General features: G+C 35.6%; 1 protein-coding gene across 10 annotated transcripts in view; it reads left to right on the top strand.

Moving 5' to 3' along the window:
• Window positions 1–21,584, top strand: part of rapgef2a (Rap guanine nucleotide exchange factor 2a) — a 66,061-nt gene that overhangs the window by 42,281 nt on the left and 2,196 nt on the right. For 3 of the 10 annotated variants that reach the window (XM_087237080.1, XM_087237079.1, XM_087237087.1), the window contains 21 exons: window positions 549–726; window positions 845–981; window positions 1,248–1,406; window positions 1,617–1,769; window positions 2,302–2,466; window positions 2,557–2,664; window positions 2,793–2,996; window positions 3,101–3,209; window positions 3,289–3,532; window positions 4,504–4,664; window positions 6,109–6,123; window positions 7,988–8,228; window positions 8,311–8,694; window positions 10,257–10,468; window positions 10,565–10,688; window positions 12,032–12,055; window positions 13,529–13,746; window positions 15,516–15,641; window positions 16,141–16,242; window positions 17,570–17,729; window positions 20,048–20,577. In XM_087237080.1, coding sequence (XP_087093206.1) covers window positions 549–726; window positions 845–981; window positions 1,248–1,406; window positions 1,617–1,769; window positions 2,302–2,466; window positions 2,557–2,664; window positions 2,793–2,996; window positions 3,101–3,209; window positions 3,289–3,532; window positions 4,504–4,664; window positions 6,109–6,123; window positions 7,988–8,228; window positions 8,311–8,694; window positions 10,257–10,468; window positions 10,565–10,688; window positions 12,032–12,055; window positions 13,529–13,746; window positions 15,516–15,641; window positions 16,141–16,242; window positions 17,570–17,729; window positions 20,048–20,577 — 3,754 coding nt within the window. The remainder of the gene's footprint in view (window positions 1–548; window positions 727–844; window positions 982–1,247; window positions 1,407–1,616; window positions 1,770–2,301; window positions 2,467–2,556; window positions 2,665–2,792; window positions 2,997–3,100; window positions 3,210–3,288; window positions 3,533–4,503; window positions 4,665–6,108; window positions 6,124–7,987; window positions 8,229–8,310; window positions 8,695–10,256; window positions 10,469–10,564; window positions 10,689–12,031; window positions 12,056–13,528; window positions 13,747–15,515; window positions 15,642–16,140; window positions 16,243–17,569; window positions 17,730–20,047; window positions 20,578–21,584) is intronic. The other 7 variants (XM_087237081.1, XM_087237082.1, XM_087237088.1 and 4 more) reach the window with 3 other exon arrangements.

The raw sequence follows: 21,584 nt of genomic DNA, 5'->3' as shown, positions 1-21,584 counted from the left end.
TCCTAATGTAAATACTTTTATCAAACAAATTCCAGTATGAGCATGAAAAAGTCCTGTGATTTTTGTCATAAGAGATCATGTGATGATAACAATGTGTGTGAATGGACAAACCAGCAGGCTGACCGAGTTGTAAAACATCTGAAATGTTGTTTTGGTTATTCTGAAACGCCTTAACCATTTCAGTATTAGTGGTATTATTAATTTCTTACAAAACTGTCAAGAGTGTTTGTGCTCTGAGTCTCACATCTTCAAACGCCACAGCACGTTAATTGCAAGTTGGCATTGTGTTCTTAGGCACAAGTAATTTATTAAATGAGGAAAAGATTCACGCAGCTTCTCCTACCGCATTAAATTCTGTTTTTACTTTTGATATTTGGCGCCAGTAAATCAGGAATTGACTCATTGGTTGGAAACGCTGCTTTATTCACATATTTTTATGCAATATTTCAGTTTTGCACATACATTTTATTAGCATCTTTATATGGAAACATAGCTATTGTCAGCTTAAAATTAGCAAACATTTAGAGCTTACATGGTGTCTTTGACAGGCCACTGAGAGCGAGTGTGGAGACATGGATCTGAGTGGGCTTCCTGAAACAGCAGTGGACTCAGACGAGGATGATGATGATGAAGACGTAGGAAGGGGAACGGACCATCTTATGAGTCGGGATATTGTGAGAGACTGCCTTGAAAAAGACCCTATGGACCGTACAGATGATGACATTGGTACTTTTAGCTTGAGTCCTTCAATGATTTGAAATTCAATATGATGATGCACTTTCATTTTCACTTTCTAGGTGTTATCTGTTTCTCTTTCAATTTCTTACTCCATTTCTGTTTACAGAGCAATTGCTGGAGTTTGTTCAGCAGCTTCCAGCATTTGCCAGTCTGAGTGTTTCGGTGCGAAGGGAACTCTGTGCTGTTATGGTGTTTGCGGTTGTGGAACGTGCTGGAACTATAGTCCTTAACCATGGTGAAGAGGTAAGGCTGGACTCAATGTTGAAATTTCAGCTACTAATTTGTGTTTTGAGGATAACAGGCATTATAATTGTGTGTGTGTGTGTGTGTGTGTGTGTGTGTGTGTGTTTGTGTGTGTGTGTTTGTGTGTGTGTGTGTGTGTGTGTGTGTGTGTGTGTGTGTGTGTGTGTGTGTGTGTGTGTGTGTGTGTGTGTGTGTGTGTGTGTGTGTGTGTGTGTGTGTGTGTGTGTGTGTGTGTGTGTGTGTGTGTGTGTGTGTGTGTGTTTCAGCTGGACTCATGGTCAGTCATTTTGAATGGAGCAGTAGAGGTGATATACCTGGACGGCCGCAGTGAGAGTGTGTGTATGGGTGGAAGTTTTGGTGTCTGCCCATCAATGGAGAAACAACTGATGACTGGAGTAATGAGAACCAAAGTTGATGACTGTCAGGTGAGTCTACTGAGGATTTAAATAGTCTCTTCTATTTTAATAAATTACATTTCTTAGGGGATGCTTAGCATTTGTATTTTTGAAATGCAGTTTTATTCAAATTGATCATGCCCTGTTAAATATGAACTTAAAGGCCCATTTAAGTTATTTTTTTTAAATGATGAAAAAAAAAAAAATCAGCAACTAATATTATTTTTTGTGTGTGTGTAGTTTGTGTGCATTGCCCAGCAGGACTATTGCTGCATTCTGAATCAGGTTGAGCAGAACACACAGCGAGTAGAGGAGGAAGGGGAAATCGTCATGGTCAAAGAACATCGAGAACTCGACAGGACGGGCACACGCAAGGGACACATTGTTGTCAAGGTACTACTGTCTACTTGAATGAGTGCTACACTGAGAAATCTGATTTATTAATTGTTTAATATTATAGTTAATTTTGTGTAAATGTAATAATTTAGGATATGATATTTAAAGTCTGACTCTGTTTTATGCAAATGGAATTCTGGAATTTGGATTATGCCAAAATGCATCACAACTTTCTTTTTTTTTTTTTTTTTTGATCAAAGTATTAAATGAGCTTTGAATCACCATATTAGACTAATTTCTGAAGAATTGTGTTAAGTTTATTGCACACTGAATCCGAAATTTTCGTCCATAATTTTCACACGTTAAAAAATTAATTCAACCTCAGGTTGTGTGAATCATATTGACACACTGCCTCTGAAACTTTAATCCGTCTTTAAAACATGTTAAAATAGAAGGCAGTTATTAAAGTTCTATTAAAAGTAATAAACTTGCAGGCTTAACATGTTATGTTTGGATACTGTTATACCAGAAAATAAGTCTGTCAATTCAGACAAAATTCTGATATACAATTTTACATGAATCTTTTTAGGGTACTGCTGAGAGGCTGATGCAGCACTTAGTGGAGGACCATTCAATCGTCGACCCCACATATATTGAGGACTTTCTCTTAACCTATCGTACCTTCCTGCCCAGTCCTCTGATTCTGGGACAGAGACTTCTAGACTGGTTTAATGACCCCTGTTTACGGGACAAGGTAGGGTGACCAAATCACTCTCTTTACTGAAGAAATGCACTTTAATCTTCAGTTCGACTGGACTCACAGCTCTTCATTCTCTTTACACAGGTAACCCGGGTTGTGCTCTTATGGGTTAACAATCATTTTAGTGATTTTGAAGGAGACCCTGACATGACCAGTTTTTTGGAGGAGTTTCAAAGCAACCTGGAAAGAGAGGTGTGAAGCGCGTGCAAGCATTTATTCCTAATTTTATCATTTCTTATTAATAAATACAGTTAAAATTTATATTAAATTACCACGTAACAGACAAGCATCCTCATCAATGTCCTCTTTTATCTGAGCAGAAAATGACCGGTCAGTTGAGGTTGCTCAACATCGCTTGTGCAGCAAAAGCCAAACCCAGAGTGATAACTGTAACCAGGACGGCTCGAGAGATCCCCCTCCCCTTTACCCTTATTGGAGGAGCTGAACGGGGGACACGCCTCTTCATCAGCAGTGTGGAGGTTGGCAGCAAAGCAGAGGAGGCAGGGCTTAAGCGTGGAGACCAGGTAACACCTTTTAGTCGTCAGTGTAATGCAGCAATAAAACACTGAGGCACATCCTTTAACACTTTTTTTCTTTCATTATCTCACCTTTCGATCCCCATGAACAGATATTGGAGGTGAACGGACAGACGTTTGAGAATGTGCAGTTGTCGAAAGCGACTGAAATTCTCAGGAACAACATACAGCTCTCTATGAGTGTCAAAACCAACCTACTTGGTGAGTTTTTTACCTTCTGACACAAAAACTGCTGATTTCTATAGATTTCTTATTGCTTACTTACTTTCTCTCTTCACAGTCTTCAAGGAGTTGGTGGCAAGGGTGGCCGAGGAAAGGAAAAACGGCGTTCCTCATCTTCCAAAGATTGGTGACGGAAAGAAAAACTGTCGATATTCTATACCTGAACTTGGGGCTGGTTCTGATGTTATAGGTCAAGAAAAAATCAGCAAGAAGGCAAAAGCACATACAGTGGGTGGCCGAAACAAACTGATGAAGATTCTAGACAAGACACGCATGAGCATCCTACCTCAGAAACCTTACAGGTAAAGAGACGCACAAACTCATCTTCTCATATTGTTGCTGACTGTACAGTAGAAAAATGGCTATGAACTAAGCAACTTTCACACCAGATACAATAAGCGTTGCGCTATAAAATCCATATATTTAAATAGCTAATGCCATGCAAGGTGGATTTGTTGCTGTGCTGATAAAAGTTCAAGAGCAGCTGTGCAATTCATGAGCTAGCTTGGCAACACTTTTGTCTAAGTTCATAATAGCTCAATTTTATACGCTTTGTGGATATTCTGCATGTACTTGCGCTAATCTATAGATGAATTGCACATACTCACTGGGAAAGCAAAGTACACTTAAATAACATGCCAACAGGACATTTCTATGTCTTGTACTTGTTCCTGGCAACACTGGTTTGACACCTCTCCTTCATTGTTATCGTAATTCTACTGTCAATAAAATGTCATTATTTTATTGAATTGTTTTTTTAATCAATATAATTTGAGGTAGAGTTCAATTTAAAAAGTCTTACATAATAACTTCATTATTTATTAAAAGTAATAATTGTTACTAAACAAACAGTGCTGTTTTTTGGCCAATTCCATCTAGAATTTTCTGTTTTGGACCAGAATTTTCATTTTCAACAAGAAGAGACCAACATATGAATCTTGTCATGATGGAATGGGGATTTAAGCATTGAACACCATATTAAATTAAAAATACTCTGTCACAACAATGGCACCTGATTTAAAGAGAAACTCCTATATAGCATAATCACATGAATGTTTAATATATTTTTGTTTTCAGCTGAACAATTAGTTTGTTGTTAAACAACAGTAAAAATCATTGAGCACATTGTAATTCTATCCATCGTGACTACATTTTCATAAGATGAAATGTGACACTACCCTGACTAAGGTCTATGGTTTACGTGGTGAATTCTGATAGATTAATGTTTATTTTCCATTGAGTCATGCTGAGTCATTGTGCATTTGTTGTGTAGTGACCTCGGGTTGGGGCAGACTCAGGATGACAGCATTGTGGGATTACGGCAGAACAAACAGACTCCACCCACTATGCCAGTGAGCGGAACTCTCTCGTCCAGTAACCCTGACCTGGCACAAGGCCAGCAACGCATCATCGACTACAGTACACAGCCACCAGGTAAAAGCATATAACATTTGTTTAATGGATACTTGGAAAATTTAGATATTTTTGTAATTAAACTTCATTTATATGGTGTTGAAAATGATGCAGGCCAGCAGTGCATTTTTAGATGTAGCTTGCTATAATTCAAGATATTGAGTCATGAACACTGTTGGACTTTTTTATTTTTATATCATGTAATTCAAGCATATGTACTGTGTCAAACATAGCTTACAAAGCTTCAAACTTGTAAGCAAATATTTGTGTTTGCTGTATTGTAACATGCAGTATAATTCAGTGCTTCCCACACATAGACTTTACTTGGGCAGGCCGCCTAGGTATATTAACGGCCGCCCAAGTATATTTAGTGACGCTTTTCTTGTTTACTATTATTAACATCCTTTTACACTTTTTTGTATCCACCTAATATAACCAAACATCCACTATCAATTAAGTAGTTGAAAGTCTTCTCTCATTTACCAGTTGCGTTCTGTGAGATCTGTCAACACTCCCACAGACTGCAGAGACACACAGACACAAATTTTTTTGTGTGTGTTTCTAAATCTCCTAAAATGTCAAGGATACAACTTTTGCTTTCACTTTCTAAAGCTTGTATGCATTTTTGCATCACCTTTTTATTCAAGCCTACTTTCACTTGACTTCGCAGTCGCAAGAGAAACGTTAAATGATGCATTTTTTAAATCAAAACGACTCAGAAAGACTTCACTATATACTCGATGACGAAGAAATGACTGGTCTAAACTGGCTGCAAAATATATGCACATCATTTGTAGTTAATCAACACATTAGCCTTATTTAAATAATTTACAAAGATTAATCTTGTAGTTATGACAATTTTTAGAGATGTTGTGTTTTTATTCCTTTTTCTGTCATTTCTTATTTTCTGATTATTTTATTAATTTGATGTTAATATATTACATAGGCTATTTTATATACACATCTAAAATGATTTGGCATTCAAGTTTGCTTTGAACTTGAAAGAAAGAGAGCAGCAGATTTTACCTTTCAGTGGGTGCACATGGCTCCTTAATAGTATACAAATAAGAGAAATAGATGTGTTTTTTTTTTTTGTTTTTCTTTTTGTTTTTCAAATCTTTTTTTTTTTTTTTACTCTTTGAAAAAAAAAACACTTTATAGCTGTCAGAAATACAATTAATGTTAAAAATGAAGTGATATTGTGTTTGTCGCATATAGTAACTATTTACGTGATTTGGGTAAATGGTGTGTTTCAATCCGGCTTAACACCGCAAGTATTTTTCAAACCTGTGGGAAGCACTGTAAATGCTACTCATAATTTACTACTACCTCTGTTTACTGTATTTACTGTGGATTCATCTACACATAGACATTCTGCTCCACTGCTGCTTTACATATTCCTGCTTTCCTTCTTTTATATCTGTGCAATATACTAATGATCCCGCCACCCTCTCCTTGCTCACAGCACCTGGATTCACTCGTGAGTATTTGTGCACTGCGGATCTGGTCTCCTTTTTAGACACCTGTCATATAGTTCCTCTTTTTCCTATAGATAGCTGTTCGTCTTCATAGAAACCTGTCTAATGTAGCGGCCTGTCTGTCTTTCTCAATCACAATCTGTTGTAGTTTTCTTTGGCTGACTGTCTTTCCTACTCTTCGGTCTGCTGATCTTTTCAGCCCTGTGTAGTAATCAGTGGTTTACTGATCTGATTTGTTTTTGGAACTTGAGTCAGTGGCAATGTTTTCACACTAATGGCATCACCATGGATGATTTGTTATTTGTGGATAAAAACAAGACTTATGGGAAGTTCTCATTTTCTTGAAAGTAAAAAAAAGGGGTGTAGCTGCACTGTTGCCGTGTGTTTTTGTCAATATACTATGTTATGCCAGTTGTCTGGCAAGTCTGAGTCACGCTCTGGAAATAAAAATAACTAAAAATGCCCTAAAGGCTGTGAAATTATTTCCGCACTTTATTACATTGTCTCTGTTTTATTTCAGTGGCCTGTCGGCGTAGACTCCATACACATTGTGCCATGTGAAAACGTTGCCACTAGGCTTATAGGGCCAGTAGTTAAATGATTGTTCTTCAAACTATAGCTGAGAGACCACTGTAACCATTTTGTATGTGTTTCTGTAGATCCTGTTGAAGCTTCTCATTGGTTAACATCGTTACTTAACAGCATTTTAAATAATGTAAAGCTTATTTTAGTTTATCAGTAATAATAAAATTCAATGCTGTAGTATTCACATGTACGCATAATTAAAATTTTGCCAAAGCTAATAGTTCACCCCAAAAATATACACTTAAAGTTTGTTTGCACACAATTATATGTAAGAAGAATGTTGTTCTTCAACAAGTAGTGGACGGTCCCCATTGACTTCCATAGCAAGACAAAAATACACTTGGGACCACCAAAGCTTTGATTACCCAACATTCTAAAGCAGACGAATGATTGAAAGCATTTCCATTTTTGCATCACATCATTAAAACTTCCATGTCAAGTTTGCAAATTGCTTCTATGATATCTACAGGCTTGCCTTCATGGTTTAAACTTTATTGGTGTCAATTAATTTTGGATCAATAAAGTATCTAGCTGACTAGCTAGCTAAAAAACGTTAAAAACTAAAACATTATAGACTTTCTTTTTTGACAACCGATTCATTATTATTTACTCAATGACATCCGTTAAGATTTAGTTTTATACCATTTCATATAATTATAAAAGCATTAAAATAACAATGTGACCAACAGCAATAATAATAAAAAAGTTTTAAGTAAACCAACCCCATCCACCCCCATTTTTAGGTGTAAGTAGTGTACCAACAATTTCACAGATTGATTATTGGGTGATCTGACTATGAAGAGAATTTCTTAATATTTGTATACATAAAAAAATCAATTAAAGTACATTTTGTGGTCAGTGCTAAGGGGGACTACCAAAAGCAGATTTTACTTTGATTCAAGTATTGAGTTGTTACTGAAGAAGCTGTCCTTTTAATAGCTTTACTTTCCAATAAATCTCTGCCTGTTTTGTCTCGTTTAAAAAACAAATCTTTCTACTTTTCTCTTCAAGGCGTTGCACTTTTCAACATGTTTTCTCTAGACACTTCTGCCTGTTCTGGATCTCCAGTTGAATCCTTTTGGCTTTGTTATCAGGGTCTCCGTCATCTCATCATTTGCAACTATCTCTTCGACATCTCCTTCGTTTACTCATCCTATATAGTTCTAGAAGTTGCATGCTATCTTTGCTATGCAGGAATGTTTGGATCCTAGTGCTGGTTGAGGTTTTGAAGTTTCTTGTTTACCTTTGTTTATGGTTTGCTTACACTTTCTTTATTTACAGAGTTGCAAGACCAGGTGCTGCGCATTTTCAAGGCAGATCAGCAAAGCCGTTACTTACTGGCCAATAGAGACACCACAGCCAGAGAAGCTGCCAATCTAGCCATAAAAGAATTTGGCTTGTCTGCGAGTCCCGAAGCTTTTTCGCTCTGTGAAGTTTCAGTCACACAGGAAGGAGTTATCAAGCAGAGACGACTGCCTGATCAACTGTCCAAACTGGCTGACAGGATCCAACTGAGTGCCAGGTTTGGCCTTAAGCTGAATTTAAGAAGTCAAATAGACAATTTAGACAATTTCTTTTAATGTTGTCTGCTACTTTTTCTTAAGGTACTATCTAAAGAGCAATATGGAAACCGAGACGCTGTGTTCGGATGTGGAAGCACTGGAGATGCAGAGAGAATCTGTGGTGCCCCTGTTGTCTTTGAGCTCAATGGAGATAGCCAATCAGCTTTCAGCACGCAACTATCTGCTCTTCTCCTGCATCGAACCGACAGATTACATCAATGACCTCTTTAAGCTTCACCCACAAGAGCCTCCCACAAACCTGCGCAACTTTGAGGGTCTGGTGAACCAGGAGACTTTCTGGGTCGCCACAGAGATTGTTCAGGAAACCAACCTGGCCAAAAGAGTGAAGATCATCAAGCACTTTATTAAGATTGCTCTTCACTGCCGCGACTGCAAGAACTTCAACTCTATGTTCGCCATTATCAGGTAGACTTTATGTCTGTACATATACACTGTATACTAGAGATGTCCCGATCAGGTTTTTTTGCCTCCGAGTCATTTGATTTTGAGTATCTGCCAATACCGTAACCTGATCCGATACTTCTATAATACATAAAAAAAGAATAAAGAAGAGTGAAGAAACAGATCTGTCATGTTCCTCATGTTTTATTTAATTCACCTTATTTTAACATTCAACAACTCTGTTAACAAACAGAGCACTTGTGTGAGGTAGCTAGAATAATTAAGTAATAAATAACATTCTTCACTTTTTGACCTTAGTGCAACAGTAAATATAATGAAATCTAATATAAAAACAAATAGCACCTCAACTTAAAATATCCGGGAGGCAATCCCAACTTTGCATATCTCACAGTTTGTTATTGCAATGTTGTCGTCATCAACTTTAGACCACAGACATATTGGCACTTTCCGCTTAAAGCTGCTTCCATGTTCTACTTTGCCAGCATTTAACCAATAGCTTGCGGTCATGCCACATGCTTTGCTGGGCATAACTATAGATAAGTTATAAAAATGAGAACACATATATTTTTGAGTCCTGATCGGGAGGTAACGTCCAATTTCAATTAAACCTGAAACCGTGTGATCGGGCCTGATTTCCGATCTCATGATTAGATCTAGACATCCCTACTGTAAACACTAATTTATGCATCTACAAGTGTTGTCAAGATAACTCTGTGTTTTATATCCAGGGCTGTAATTTTCAGAACTTTAATTCAAATAATGATAAATGAAAATCTTTTTACTTTTATTAATAATAATTTTATTATTTTACAGTATTATGTTGTATAATGATAAATATTATGTTCTTTACAGAATTATTGTTTATTACTTTTTTTACATCACTATTATTTATTTATTATTTACTTTCGGATAGGATGATAAACTGAGGTCACTGTGGTCATTAAAAATCACACTAGTGGTAGTGTGGAGAGACCCCCCTCATGATTGTGAAGCGCTTGGATGTATGGCCATACATGATAAATGCGCTATGTAAATACACATTACATTACATTTAATATTATAATTTTATTATTTTTTTGTAAGTTTTAGTAGTTTTATTAAGAAAAATAAATTGATCACTATATTTTAATTTACATACATTTTCTTTAACGTTTTAACAGAAATCAGAAGGGAAATAAGCATAGCTAAAACCTAAATCAGTTATGTCTGCAATATTTTTTTTTCACATTTATAAATTTAGCATTTACTTTTATAAAAAGAGAGTAGCAATGTATAGATCAAGTATAAGATTAGCTGTTTTTATAATAATTATAATAATAATAATATTAATTATATTATAATAAAAAAATTAATTACATATATATTTATATTAATATATATTTAAATATAATATTAAATTTATTATTTGTTTGTAAAAGTATAATATAGGACAAAATTTCTGTACAAATTGCACTTATGTACAAACACATCAAATGTGTTCTTTGCAAGAATTGGTCGACGTGCTAGTTCTAGAACTAGCCTGTTTCCTATCCATGTACTGAAGTGTATCTTTACATGTTTTGCAGTGGGTTCAATCTGGCTCCTGTCTCTCGGTTGCGATCTACATGGGAACGGTTGCCTGGAAAATACGAGAAGCTTTTGGCTGAATTACAGGATGTTTTTGACCCTTCTCGCAACATGGCCAAATATCGCAACCTTTTGAACAAACACAACCTTCAGCCGCCGGTCATCCCTCTGTTCCCCGTCATCAAGAAAGACCTCACCTTCCTTCATGAGGGTAACCTTCAACTTTCTCTTTTCATTTAGGAACTAAAATCCCAAAATTTTTATATGGTTTGGATAGAAAATGACTGTCAAACACATCTTCTTAAAGGCAACAACTCAGAGGTGGACGGTCTGGTGAATTTTGAGAAGTTGAGGATGATCGCACGAGAGATCAGACACGTGGTTCGAATGGCTTCCATCACCATGGACCCTGCATTGCTTTTTAAGACTAGGTAAAGAGACTAATCTACTAAAAAGAAGTATTTCATACATACTGCATAAAACCCAGACATTTTGAGTCAAATCAAACACATCTTTCTGCAACCCACTGAGATTTATTTATTCATATATATTTTTAATGAATCCTCTATATGTGGCAGGTTGGTAACTTTCTCAGATGAAAGTCCAACTAAATGTCAATGTTGAATAGAGCATCAATGGTTTAATTAAACTCAAAATATACATTACATTACACCTAGCCCAGAGTGTTTCAGGCTGACACTTTTTAAGGAAACGGGGAAAACCAAAATTCAGGCAGGTGTCAACAGTGGGTAGACCATCAGTAGGAATCAGGGAGCTGGCAGGGTGGGTTCAGCTAGACCAGCACAGGACAGAGTTTTCAGTCATTTTGAAGTTCAACATTTGTGTAATGTGAACTTGCTCACTGTAACTAAATGGTGACAACAGACCTGAAAACACGACTCATTCATCACACTCGACCAAACAAAACGCTTATCACCCACACAGAAAAAGGGACTCAGGTGCAGCGATTTGTAGTATTTGTAGCTTCCAGAATAAAAAGGCCTTAATAATAATGCCCCTGTTTCTTCTATGAGTTAGATTTTGCAGGAGTCCCACAGATGGTGTTAAGCACCACTAATCCAAGCTCTGTACAAACATGAGTATCCTAACTCCTGCTCCAGCATTCACCAATCAAATCTGATCTCGACTGCACCTGGTTCTGAGAGTGCAGGTCTCAGTTTAGATGAGCAGTCATAACCAGCACTGGAACCCATTTACATCCATGATTTCATCTAAAACTGATTTAAATTAACGGGTAGTTAAACTAGGTGTGAAAATTAAAGAATGAAGCAAAGTTACATATTTATTTGCTGTTTTTTAATTTTACATTAAGACTAGACATGTATTAACAATGATACTTCTAGTAATAATAACTGGCAACCCTTGTGTCATACGGTCACAGCCCACAGGTTGACAACCACTACTATTGACATAAGAAATGCAGCTCCTTTACTCAGATTTTTGTTTGCGACAACATCATTTTTGCTGGTGTTTTTTTAACTTTTTTGCTCATTTTATTAGCTAAGATACCTCACTATGATGTTTTAAAATGCTGTTGATGTTGTTAAATTGCTGTATTTGCAATGTACTAGGTATCATCAAATATCCATTGCTGATAGTTTCTGTGCCATTTGTGTGCTTGGTGTCTTACTGGACTTCTTGTTTTTGGGCCTTTTACTCTATATGGGCTTCACTGTCTAAGTGTCTTTTTGTCTGCTCTTTCCTAATCTCTTCATTTTCTTTGTTTTCGACTCTTTGCGAATCTGTCTTTTAGGAAGAAAAAGTGGAGGAGTCTTGGGTAAGTGGGACTGGTACTGCCTCTCTCGTTCTGTCCTTTCACTGTTAACTGTCATGTTTTGCTGTGTTGCGCGCTAAAATACTAACAATCCCATTCGTAGCATGGCATGTTTTGGTTGCACTGTGTTTATAAAATGTTTCATTTCTCTATTAAAAACATAATTTTTTTTCTTATGTGCTTATATTCAATGAAGTAATTCTACTAATTATGTAAAAAAAAAAGGCATACAGTGTTCTTACACACACACACACACACACACACATATATATATAAATATATATATTTACATACAAGTGGTGTAATGGATCACAAATCTCACGGTTTGGATCAAATTATGTTTTTTATTTGACGGATCGGACCATTTTTTGGATCAGCCAAAAGTGAGGAGACAAATGTAATTTGCTGTCCATTTCTTACAAAAACAGTAGTACTGCAAGCAACTTTTGATTTTAACAAAGAACTCAGAACCTGTAATTTTATTCAAAATAAAATGAAAAAAATAATTAGCTGAATAAAATAAAATATTCAGTACTGTGAAAATTCACTGTTACATTTACGTTGCTGATAACGCAACGTAAATGTATAAATCTAACATTATAATTTGCACAACCCTTAGTTATTTTTAGTCTTATTTTCAATAAATGACAAACTTGACGTTTTATTGCTAGATGGATCATTTTTGAAGAATTATTCAGTGATGGTTTGTCCCCACCTATTGGTTAAATAATGTAAATGCTGCCTATATATATATATATATATATATATATATATATATATATATATATATATATATATATATATATATATATATATATAATGTTTTTTATCATTTATTTGTTGTTTAATTAGGCAATAAATATTTTTTGCTTTTTCAAAGCATGGGTTAATGTTTTGTTCTATTATTATAGTGTTTACTATAAAATCAGAATATCATTTGATTTATTCTTTGACTACTTTTATTACAGCTGTAACGTTAAATGTCATATTAGGTGAAGTTTTATTTTACAAGTTTAATTGACATTTAAATTATCATTCAAACAATTTCTTTTTACAATTTTCAGCTATGTCAACAGTTTTATTTTTAAGTTTTTTTGTTTGTTTGTACGTTTTTGGATTTCTACAAAACAAATTTGCTTGTAGTTTAATTAGTATTTATTTACTATTTAATTTGTAACTGCTTAATTTGATTTGAAATTTTTGCTAATTCGCTGGTTTGGAAAATATGCAACTGACTAGTCAATTACTCATGTCTGTCTCTTCTCCCTAGTCATAATGAACACATAATTTAACTGTAGTTTTGTGAAAATTAGTGACCCATCTCAATTCTCCTCTTGTGCATGTTAAGAATGCCATAATAATTCTCCAGCAGCATTCATGGCTTGTTTATCTAGCTGTATTGCTAACTTCATATTTTGTTTTAGTGCGTTGACATGTTGCACTAACGATTACTGTGTGTTGTATTCTGTTGTATAGATCTCTAAGTCAGGTGAGCAGCTCTTCTCTGTCTGACATTGGAACGATGGGTGGAAAGAGAAAGGGCAGGCGGAGCTCTTTCCTCAGTGCTAAGAAACTGTATGAGGTGGAGATGATGAGCAGACGTGTGCGCCAGTATCTGGACACGCACTCAAACGAGAGCAACGAGGACACACTTCATGAGCTCTCCATGACCTGTGAGCCTGCCAACAGCTCCAGTGAGTCACACACGCCTTAAAACAGGGGTCACTAATCTCGTTCCTGGTGGTCCGGTGCCCTGCAGGGTTTAGCTCCAACTTGCCTCAACACACCTGCCTGGGTGTTTCAAGTATACCCAGCAAGACCTTGATTAGCTTGTTCAGGTGTGTTTGATTAGAGTTGGAGATCAAATCTTCAGGGCGCCAAACCTCCAGGAACAAGTTTGGTGATCCCTGCCTTAAAACAATACCCTGATTTTAAAATTGAATGTGATTGATTTAAAATTTAATAAAAGGTTTTATATTAATAGTTTTATATTATAGAACATTGGTCCATGAACATTTCCTGCTTGTCATCAGACTATTTCATAACTGTAACAAGGAAATTCAGTCATAACTTAACGTTAACACAGCTGTCATAACATTATTTATCAATATGTGGACTCTTTGGGATTCTCGTAAGCTATGATAATTTAAAATGTAAAACAGGAACTGTGCTAGGACCATTGGTATTGTTTACATCCCTTAAAGTACTCCTATAGTGTCACCATGTATTTATTTCTCTTATGATTTAGTAAGAGATTAAGTTTTTAACTAGGACAGGACAACAGTAAAGTTCCTGGAATAGCTAACCTATTATTTGTTTAGAATTATTGTTTATATTGCAGTGTAGAGCTGTGGGATATAAAAGTTTTACAACGCATTGGACATCTGATGTAAATGATTTTAAATGAACGCATAAATCAAAAGAATTGATTTGTTAAAGGATTAAATAGGTGTAATGAACACATACTGTTTTTATAATAAAAAGGTGGCTTTATTATTTATTAATTCATTTTAACATATCTATATTAACCTAATTAACTCTACATAACCCAAGTAGTTTTGGTTTTAATATTAAAGGCATTTTTGGCAATAAATACATAAGTATGTCATTTAGTTTAATGCAATATAAAAATTAAACAATTGTTAGGAATAATTTAAGCAAAAATGAAATTGACCTTATAATTCACTCCCTCAAGACAGCCTCTGTGTATATGACTATTTTCTGTCAGACAAACACAGTCAGAGTAGTTTTAACTGATGTATAAATTATTTTATATTTTTATTAAATGTATCCTGCCTCTTCCATGCTAAAAGTGCATAAATTCATGATCAAACTAACCCATACATCGCCAGGGTGTTATCGCATGTCTTATGAAGGTATACGATGTGTTTTTGTAACACAAATATTCCTCATTTTTTAATGATAAACGTCAGTCGTAGACATCTGATGATGACTGAATGCACGCTATGCGTGACTGATGTATCTGACTCAAGACATGTTGATGGCAGAAGCTCTGGGATAAGACACGTCTCACAGGAACCATTTACCACATAGTTTACCACAGAAGACCACAACAAACAAGAAGTTGACCTAGTTGGCTTGGAGTTACTGTTACGTTATTTAGTATATTTCTCGTATAATGTCATGTTTATGTGTAAGCCCATCTTGCGTAAATGATTGTGTATGTCTGTCTTTCTTAACATGCATTCAGCAGCCACCAGAAGTCAGTAATTGTAGTTTATAACATTACATTTCTTTTTTTTTTTTTTTATTAAAAATGTATTTATCTTCAAAACACATGCGTTAAACCCTTGGCTGTGTATGAGTTAGTTTATGACTGAATTATGTGCTTTTGGAAGCTTCAAAATAAAAGCCACTATTAATACGATTATACTGCATGGAAGTGTTAGAATTTATTATTTTTTTTTTTATTAGTACAACTGATTCATGTTTGTTATTTCAGCACTGAAGCACGCTGGTGAGAGGAGACGGATTGATGCATCTCCTGCTGGTCAGAGAAGTGCCAGTCCTCAACAAACCAATGGAAATCATGGTCGCAAGAAGTCAATTAGCAAAGAGTTACCATTCGGTAAGATGTTTCTCTGTTATACATACAAAAATCTTCACACAATCAGAGTTTTCACAGCTTCGCAGCGCCCTCTGCTGGTGATTACATGTAAATAGTATATTTGTCTGTTGGCGATCAGTAGTTTTAGTCTCTTTTTGAGTCTATTTATTTGCTTGTGTAACTTTATATTAATTCAAAAATTAAATTATTTTCAATAATATTATTGACTAATGTGAAAATGTTTCTATGATTTATTTACAATACAATTTTTAAAATCATATTTTCCTTGTTTTGGTAGATATATTATATGAAAGACTTGCTTTGTTTACTAAATAAGTGGATCTGATTGGATTTGCGTCCAATTATTATATTTTTATATATTACGTTTTAAGTTTTAGTCCCAAAATCATTCTGCATAAATCCACAGATTTGTTTACGAAATTCTCTGCAGAATAGGCAAAACATGTCTGCAGATTCTTTCTGGCCCTAGCAAGAAACTTTTTTGTGTGTGTGTCATTAGAGGGCCGAGACAGACAACGAAAGCTCCCAGAGGACAGCCAATCAAGCACTTCATCTATCCTCTCCTCTCCACGTAATTCACCTCAGAGCACACCTAGAAAAGGTATGAACTGATGATGTGTAGCAGTTAGTCAATTTTATAGCTCTGTTAATAGTCCTGTTCGGTGTTGAATTTTTCATGTTGGTTGCTAGGTGTGCACAAATACACACAGATAACACATAATGCAATTAATCAGCACTTACGATTTCTGTGAATTTGAGATGGTTTAGTTCAATCATGAACTTGCTTAAACTGCATTATAATTGCATTATATGTAGCCCTGTGATCAAAAGGAAGTTTCACAAACTAATTTCGAGAGGAGCACGTGATATGATTGACTGCAGCTGGCCACTCATCTACACTCATTGGCTAGCTAATCGGATTGATCCAAACTCACTATAAGTAATCTAGCTAAGAACTACTCCTTTATCTTCGTTTTCCAAAGAAACCCCGCATCCACTCCTTCTCCTCCTTTACCTCTTTTGCCGAGGGGAGCTCTCGAGAACACCTGACCTCGTACTCCCCTCACATGCTTTATGGACCTGGCGGGAGCCCTGGGCTCAACTATCTCCGAGCTCAGGGTTCTCTCCCGGGACAGCATGCCAAACCTGCTAACTTGCTAACAAGTTGTCAAACAGTATCTAAGTGTGAACTCTTGAAGTGCTTTTAGTGGCGTTGAACAGCTTTGGTTAATAAATGTTTACACAAAAGTCATCAAAATGGGTTTCAGGGTAAAAAAAAAGGGGTTTAAAAGCAAAGAAAAGGCAGTACTATAGAGTACAGTGTATATGTATGTATATATATGTATGTATGTATATAAGAATATATATACAAGATAAGAATAAGAATAATAATAACTGTTGTTATTTTTATTACTATTGTAGAGGTTTTATGGTTATGAAGTACTTTTGTTCAGTAATATTTTTAGTAAAGCTTAGTATGTGATATTTGATAAATTTTGTACGGTTGTTTCATTGAGAAGAGTTTGATTCAGTAGTGATACTATTAATAGCACTGTGTTAGATGTGTTTTTTATTATTAAATATGAATAAATAAATGGTGGCCAGATGTTTTCGGTCCCAGTTTGATGCATAGTTAAATTTTTTATTTTACTCTGTAAAACTTATTAAAACTTAAGAAAAATGTTAAGAAGTACCAATGCAATGTTCACTAAAATTAGAACCGCTGCTGATTATTTGTTCATGTGACCATGTGTTGTTAATAATACATATTTTGGAAAGATTTTTTCAGTTAAAGGAATGCATATTTTGACATTAGAGTGATGCATCTTCAGATTCTATTATATGAAAACTTTAAGATTGACATATCTGGAGGGTAAGGAGAAGTAAATCTACTTGCTTAATCATTTGTGCATGTGTTTTTCTCCTAGGCCCACAGTTAGTGGTAAGCGAGGTATCAGATCAGATGAGTCTGTTAAGCTCCTCTTCCTCCGAACTCCTCATGGTTGATGACCACACACACACTCAGCCCCATTCACTTGCACATCCACTCAGTGCACGCAGGGCTGAGCCAGATCAATTAAGCCTGGGGTAAGAGTTTTACACACTTCAGGTGTAATGTATAAGTTTTCAAATCGATTATTAAAGAAATGGTACAGTTAGTTTAAAATGTCTAGTGTGTTATACTGTTATACATTCTCCTTTTTTTCCAGAAATGTAATCAGATTTTCAAAATCTTCACAATTTGAATAATGAAAAAGTAGAACAGTGCTTGTAGATCAGGCTTTTACTGAATAATCAAGGCATTTTATCAAAATCTTTAACTTTTTGTAAAGCAGAGTGGTCGAAATTAGACCAATGATTGTAGCACAAAAAAGATTACAGCTAACATTTCTGAAGATTACAGCAGTTAAAAATTTGTAAGGATGTAGAGACCATTGCTTTGAATGACTTCAGCACATCAGAACACTGGACATTGTTAGTCTCTAACTGGGCCTAACTAATCTCTCCCAGACCTCTGCTGTGCACTTGATCAACTGTTCTTCAGATTCAGACTTTTGTTTCTTAGCCATAAGTTTATCACCAATGATTTTCCAGAGATTTATAGCCAGGTTTAAGTCAGGATTGTCTGAGGGCTTCAGTCACTTTAGGTGTTGTTTTCATATTGTATCTTTTGTTCACAAAGGCTTATTTTTTCAAATGAAGTTGTGCAGCACACACGCAAATACATAATGACGCAGTTACCTTTTCAAGACCTACAACACAGCGAGTTGATAACCTGTCAACTTCTCAGAAGTGTTAACCAACCAATCAACTTAACTTTCAGTTTTCAGTAATAACAATTATTTAATCCCAAACGCTGCAGTGCTTTCTAAAATTTCTTTAAAAATGTGACTTGTTTCAGAGCTGCAGCGAGGGTTTGTCAATGGTGGGTCTTCGGAGAGTGTAGCTAGTGCTTGATTAGCAACAATCAATGCCATTAGAGAACATGCGCAAAAATGCATTGAGATTAATGAAGAAAAGCTTTTCCCATTGAGTTTTACATGCGATATGTGAATGGCCTCTTAGATTGTCTCACCATCGTATAAAGTCAGTGAAAACTGGCAAGTTTGGCTGCTAATTAAATGGGGTTTTATCAAATAAAGGAAATTTAACCCAAGTTGCCCCCCCCCCCCCCCCCCCCCATCAAGAGGAACGGATCTTTTATCGAGTCATTTCGTTCAATTTGCCAAAGTATGAGTTGATTTGAAACACATCTGCAACTAGCCCAAACATTGATCACACTTCAAACATGTCTTAACTATAATGCTGTAAGGAAGAAAAAATAATTGACTCAAACCCAGCACTTGAGAGTAGGCATAAGCCGGTATAAGATTCTTGGAAATAAATATCACTGTTTCACAGTATTATGATTTCTGCTCTAAAATATATTCTTTTTAAATGTCTGGGTAAAAAACTAAAACTCTTTTTTTACCTATTTGGACACAATATATTTTATTTTAAAAAACATTTATAGTATTTTGGAGCAGTAAACATGTCAGGCTGAAAAATTCAAATTAATTATTGACTTCTGCTGTCTTTGTTTCAAAAACACAGATTTTTTAAAAAGATTTAAAACATCTTCTTTGGACATTTTTTCTGCTAGAGATACTGTTGTCCTAAAAAACAAAGCAAAAAAACCTAAATAAAAAAATCTAATACATACCGTAGGAATGGTATAGCATAAAATTTTGGCGATTTCAAAACCTTAACTTTTCCAAACCGTGGTAAACCTTGAAAATGGTTATCGTGCCATGCCTACTTGAGAGATGAGTTTGTCTTTTTCTGTTTCTGACTTCATATGATTGGCTTCTGTCTTTCACATGATGAATGAACAACTCAAACCCTGTAGGAAACTCAAAAAAAGGACACAATGTGCAAAAATGTGCAAATGCATGAATGAACGAATCACTCGCTGATGAGTCATCGTTCTCGAGTCACATAAAAGATTCATTTAAAATGAAGGAATTGTTGAAGAATGACCCATCACTAGTTAACTAGTGTGTTAATTAAGGTAGACATACAAATATGCAGTGCAGTGGGTCATCTGTGGAGTCCCACTGGACTAAATTTAGGGGTCACACTTTATTTTGATGGTCAGTTTGTTGAATTTAAGTTACATTGAATCTACATGTTAACTAATTTTCATTGCATTTATAAGTTTACTGTTAGGTTGGGGTTAATGTAAGTTGACATGTACTTGCAAAGTTTCTTATAGTCAGTTAAATGTCTGTTAAAGGAGCAGTATAAACAGATATTAAACAGACATTCTGCTAATACTCAAATGAACCATCAAAATAAAGTGTTACCAATTTAGGAAATTATTGGTTGTTCGTTGAATTTTAATATCTACTGTGTATTTCTCTCAGGTCCTACTCCTTGACTCAGGATCAGTGTGACCGCGCATCACTGGACGCAGCAGACAGCGGTCGTGGCAGCTGGACATCCTGCTCGAGTGGATCCCATGACAATATCCAAAGTATTCCTCAGCGTGTGGGATATTACGACAGCCGCAGCTGGGAGATGCTGTCAGACGGGATGGGGCGAAGTCACATGACCACTCCCACCGGCTACTGGGCTGATGAACTGGAAGGAGACACAGGCACGATAAAACGCAGAGGTGGAAAAGACGAAACTCCGAACACAAACAAGAACACCGTGAGTCGGAGGGAGGGGCATTTCAGAGAGCCGCCGCCCACACCACCGGGTTACACTGCTGTCTCATTGGCTGAGGCAGACACCAACAGTCATGCTCATGGGCGACGCCCACCAGACTACAGCGCGGCTCTGCAGAGATCTCGATTCCTTAAAAGGACATGCGATCCTCCTCCATTGCACTCGTCCAGCAGATTACCACCGTACAGCCACTGCCAGACTCCACGACGATCACAAGCAGATGGTGAGTGTGTGAACAAGATTATCTGTTAAATTTTTAAAAACTGCTAGACATAGACTAATAATAACTTTGACATGATTTTTATTGCCTATTTAATTTATTGGAACAAACCAAACAAGCAAATAAATAAATGGAAAATAATATAAATGTATTAAATCATGTTAATGTTGAAGATTCACAAGCAAAAAAATCTCATTTTGCATACACTTTCACAAAAAAATAGTAGAAGGTACAAAGCCTCGTCACTGGGGCAGGACCTTTTTATAGAATAGAATTGTACATTAAGACAAAGAAACAAATTTATAATATTGCAGTTTGTTCCCTTAAGGACATGATTTGTACCAAATGTAACCAAAACGTACCTTTGGTTTTTAAAATCTGCAGATCCAATATTGTATTTAAAACATGGCGGTTCCTTTGTTTTCATTCTGGCTAAAAAAAAGTGGTACAGTACAGTACAGTTCGGTTCGGTTTTCATTTGACTGGAAACGGCCATAAAAGCGTACCAAACCCTACCGAACCACTCAGTGGAAACAGGCCATATCTGTGTCATGTGTTCCTTCAAGAACTATTTAAAGGCATTTTGCTTTATCCAAAATGTGTCAATTTATTTTCAGTAAATATAAAAACGTTAAATAAATTTTTAAACAATATTTTTTAAAAGATTCTTTTTGTGTAAATGCACCTTTTTCATTAACAATAGAGAATAAAAAAACACCTGAACATAAATCAAAAGATCTATTTTTGCTGAGGATTTCACAACACTTCACAAATGTTACAGAAATACATTCTCCCATCTACAATATAAAACATTTTTCTCCAATTTTCACAAATACCTTTGTAATCACTTAAAAGTAAATTTAATTTACTTAATTTTAAAATAGAAATGAGATTATTTTAAAGTATTGTAATGAGATATGCACAACGTCTGATTAGTTTTACAATACTGAAATGTCTGCATGAACACTTTGCACATGCAGTACTTTTGCCAGCTCGTGTGTGTAGTGGAA

The sequence above is a fragment of the Danio rerio genome, chromosome 1 (genome assembly GCF_052040795.2).
Source record: "Danio rerio strain M-AB ecotype USA chromosome 1, GRCz13ab, whole genome shotgun sequence".
In the NCBI taxonomy this organism is placed as follows: domain Eukaryota; kingdom Metazoa; phylum Chordata; class Actinopteri; order Cypriniformes; family Danionidae; genus Danio; species Danio rerio.
This window is presented reverse-complemented; position numbering and strand designations above follow the sequence as displayed.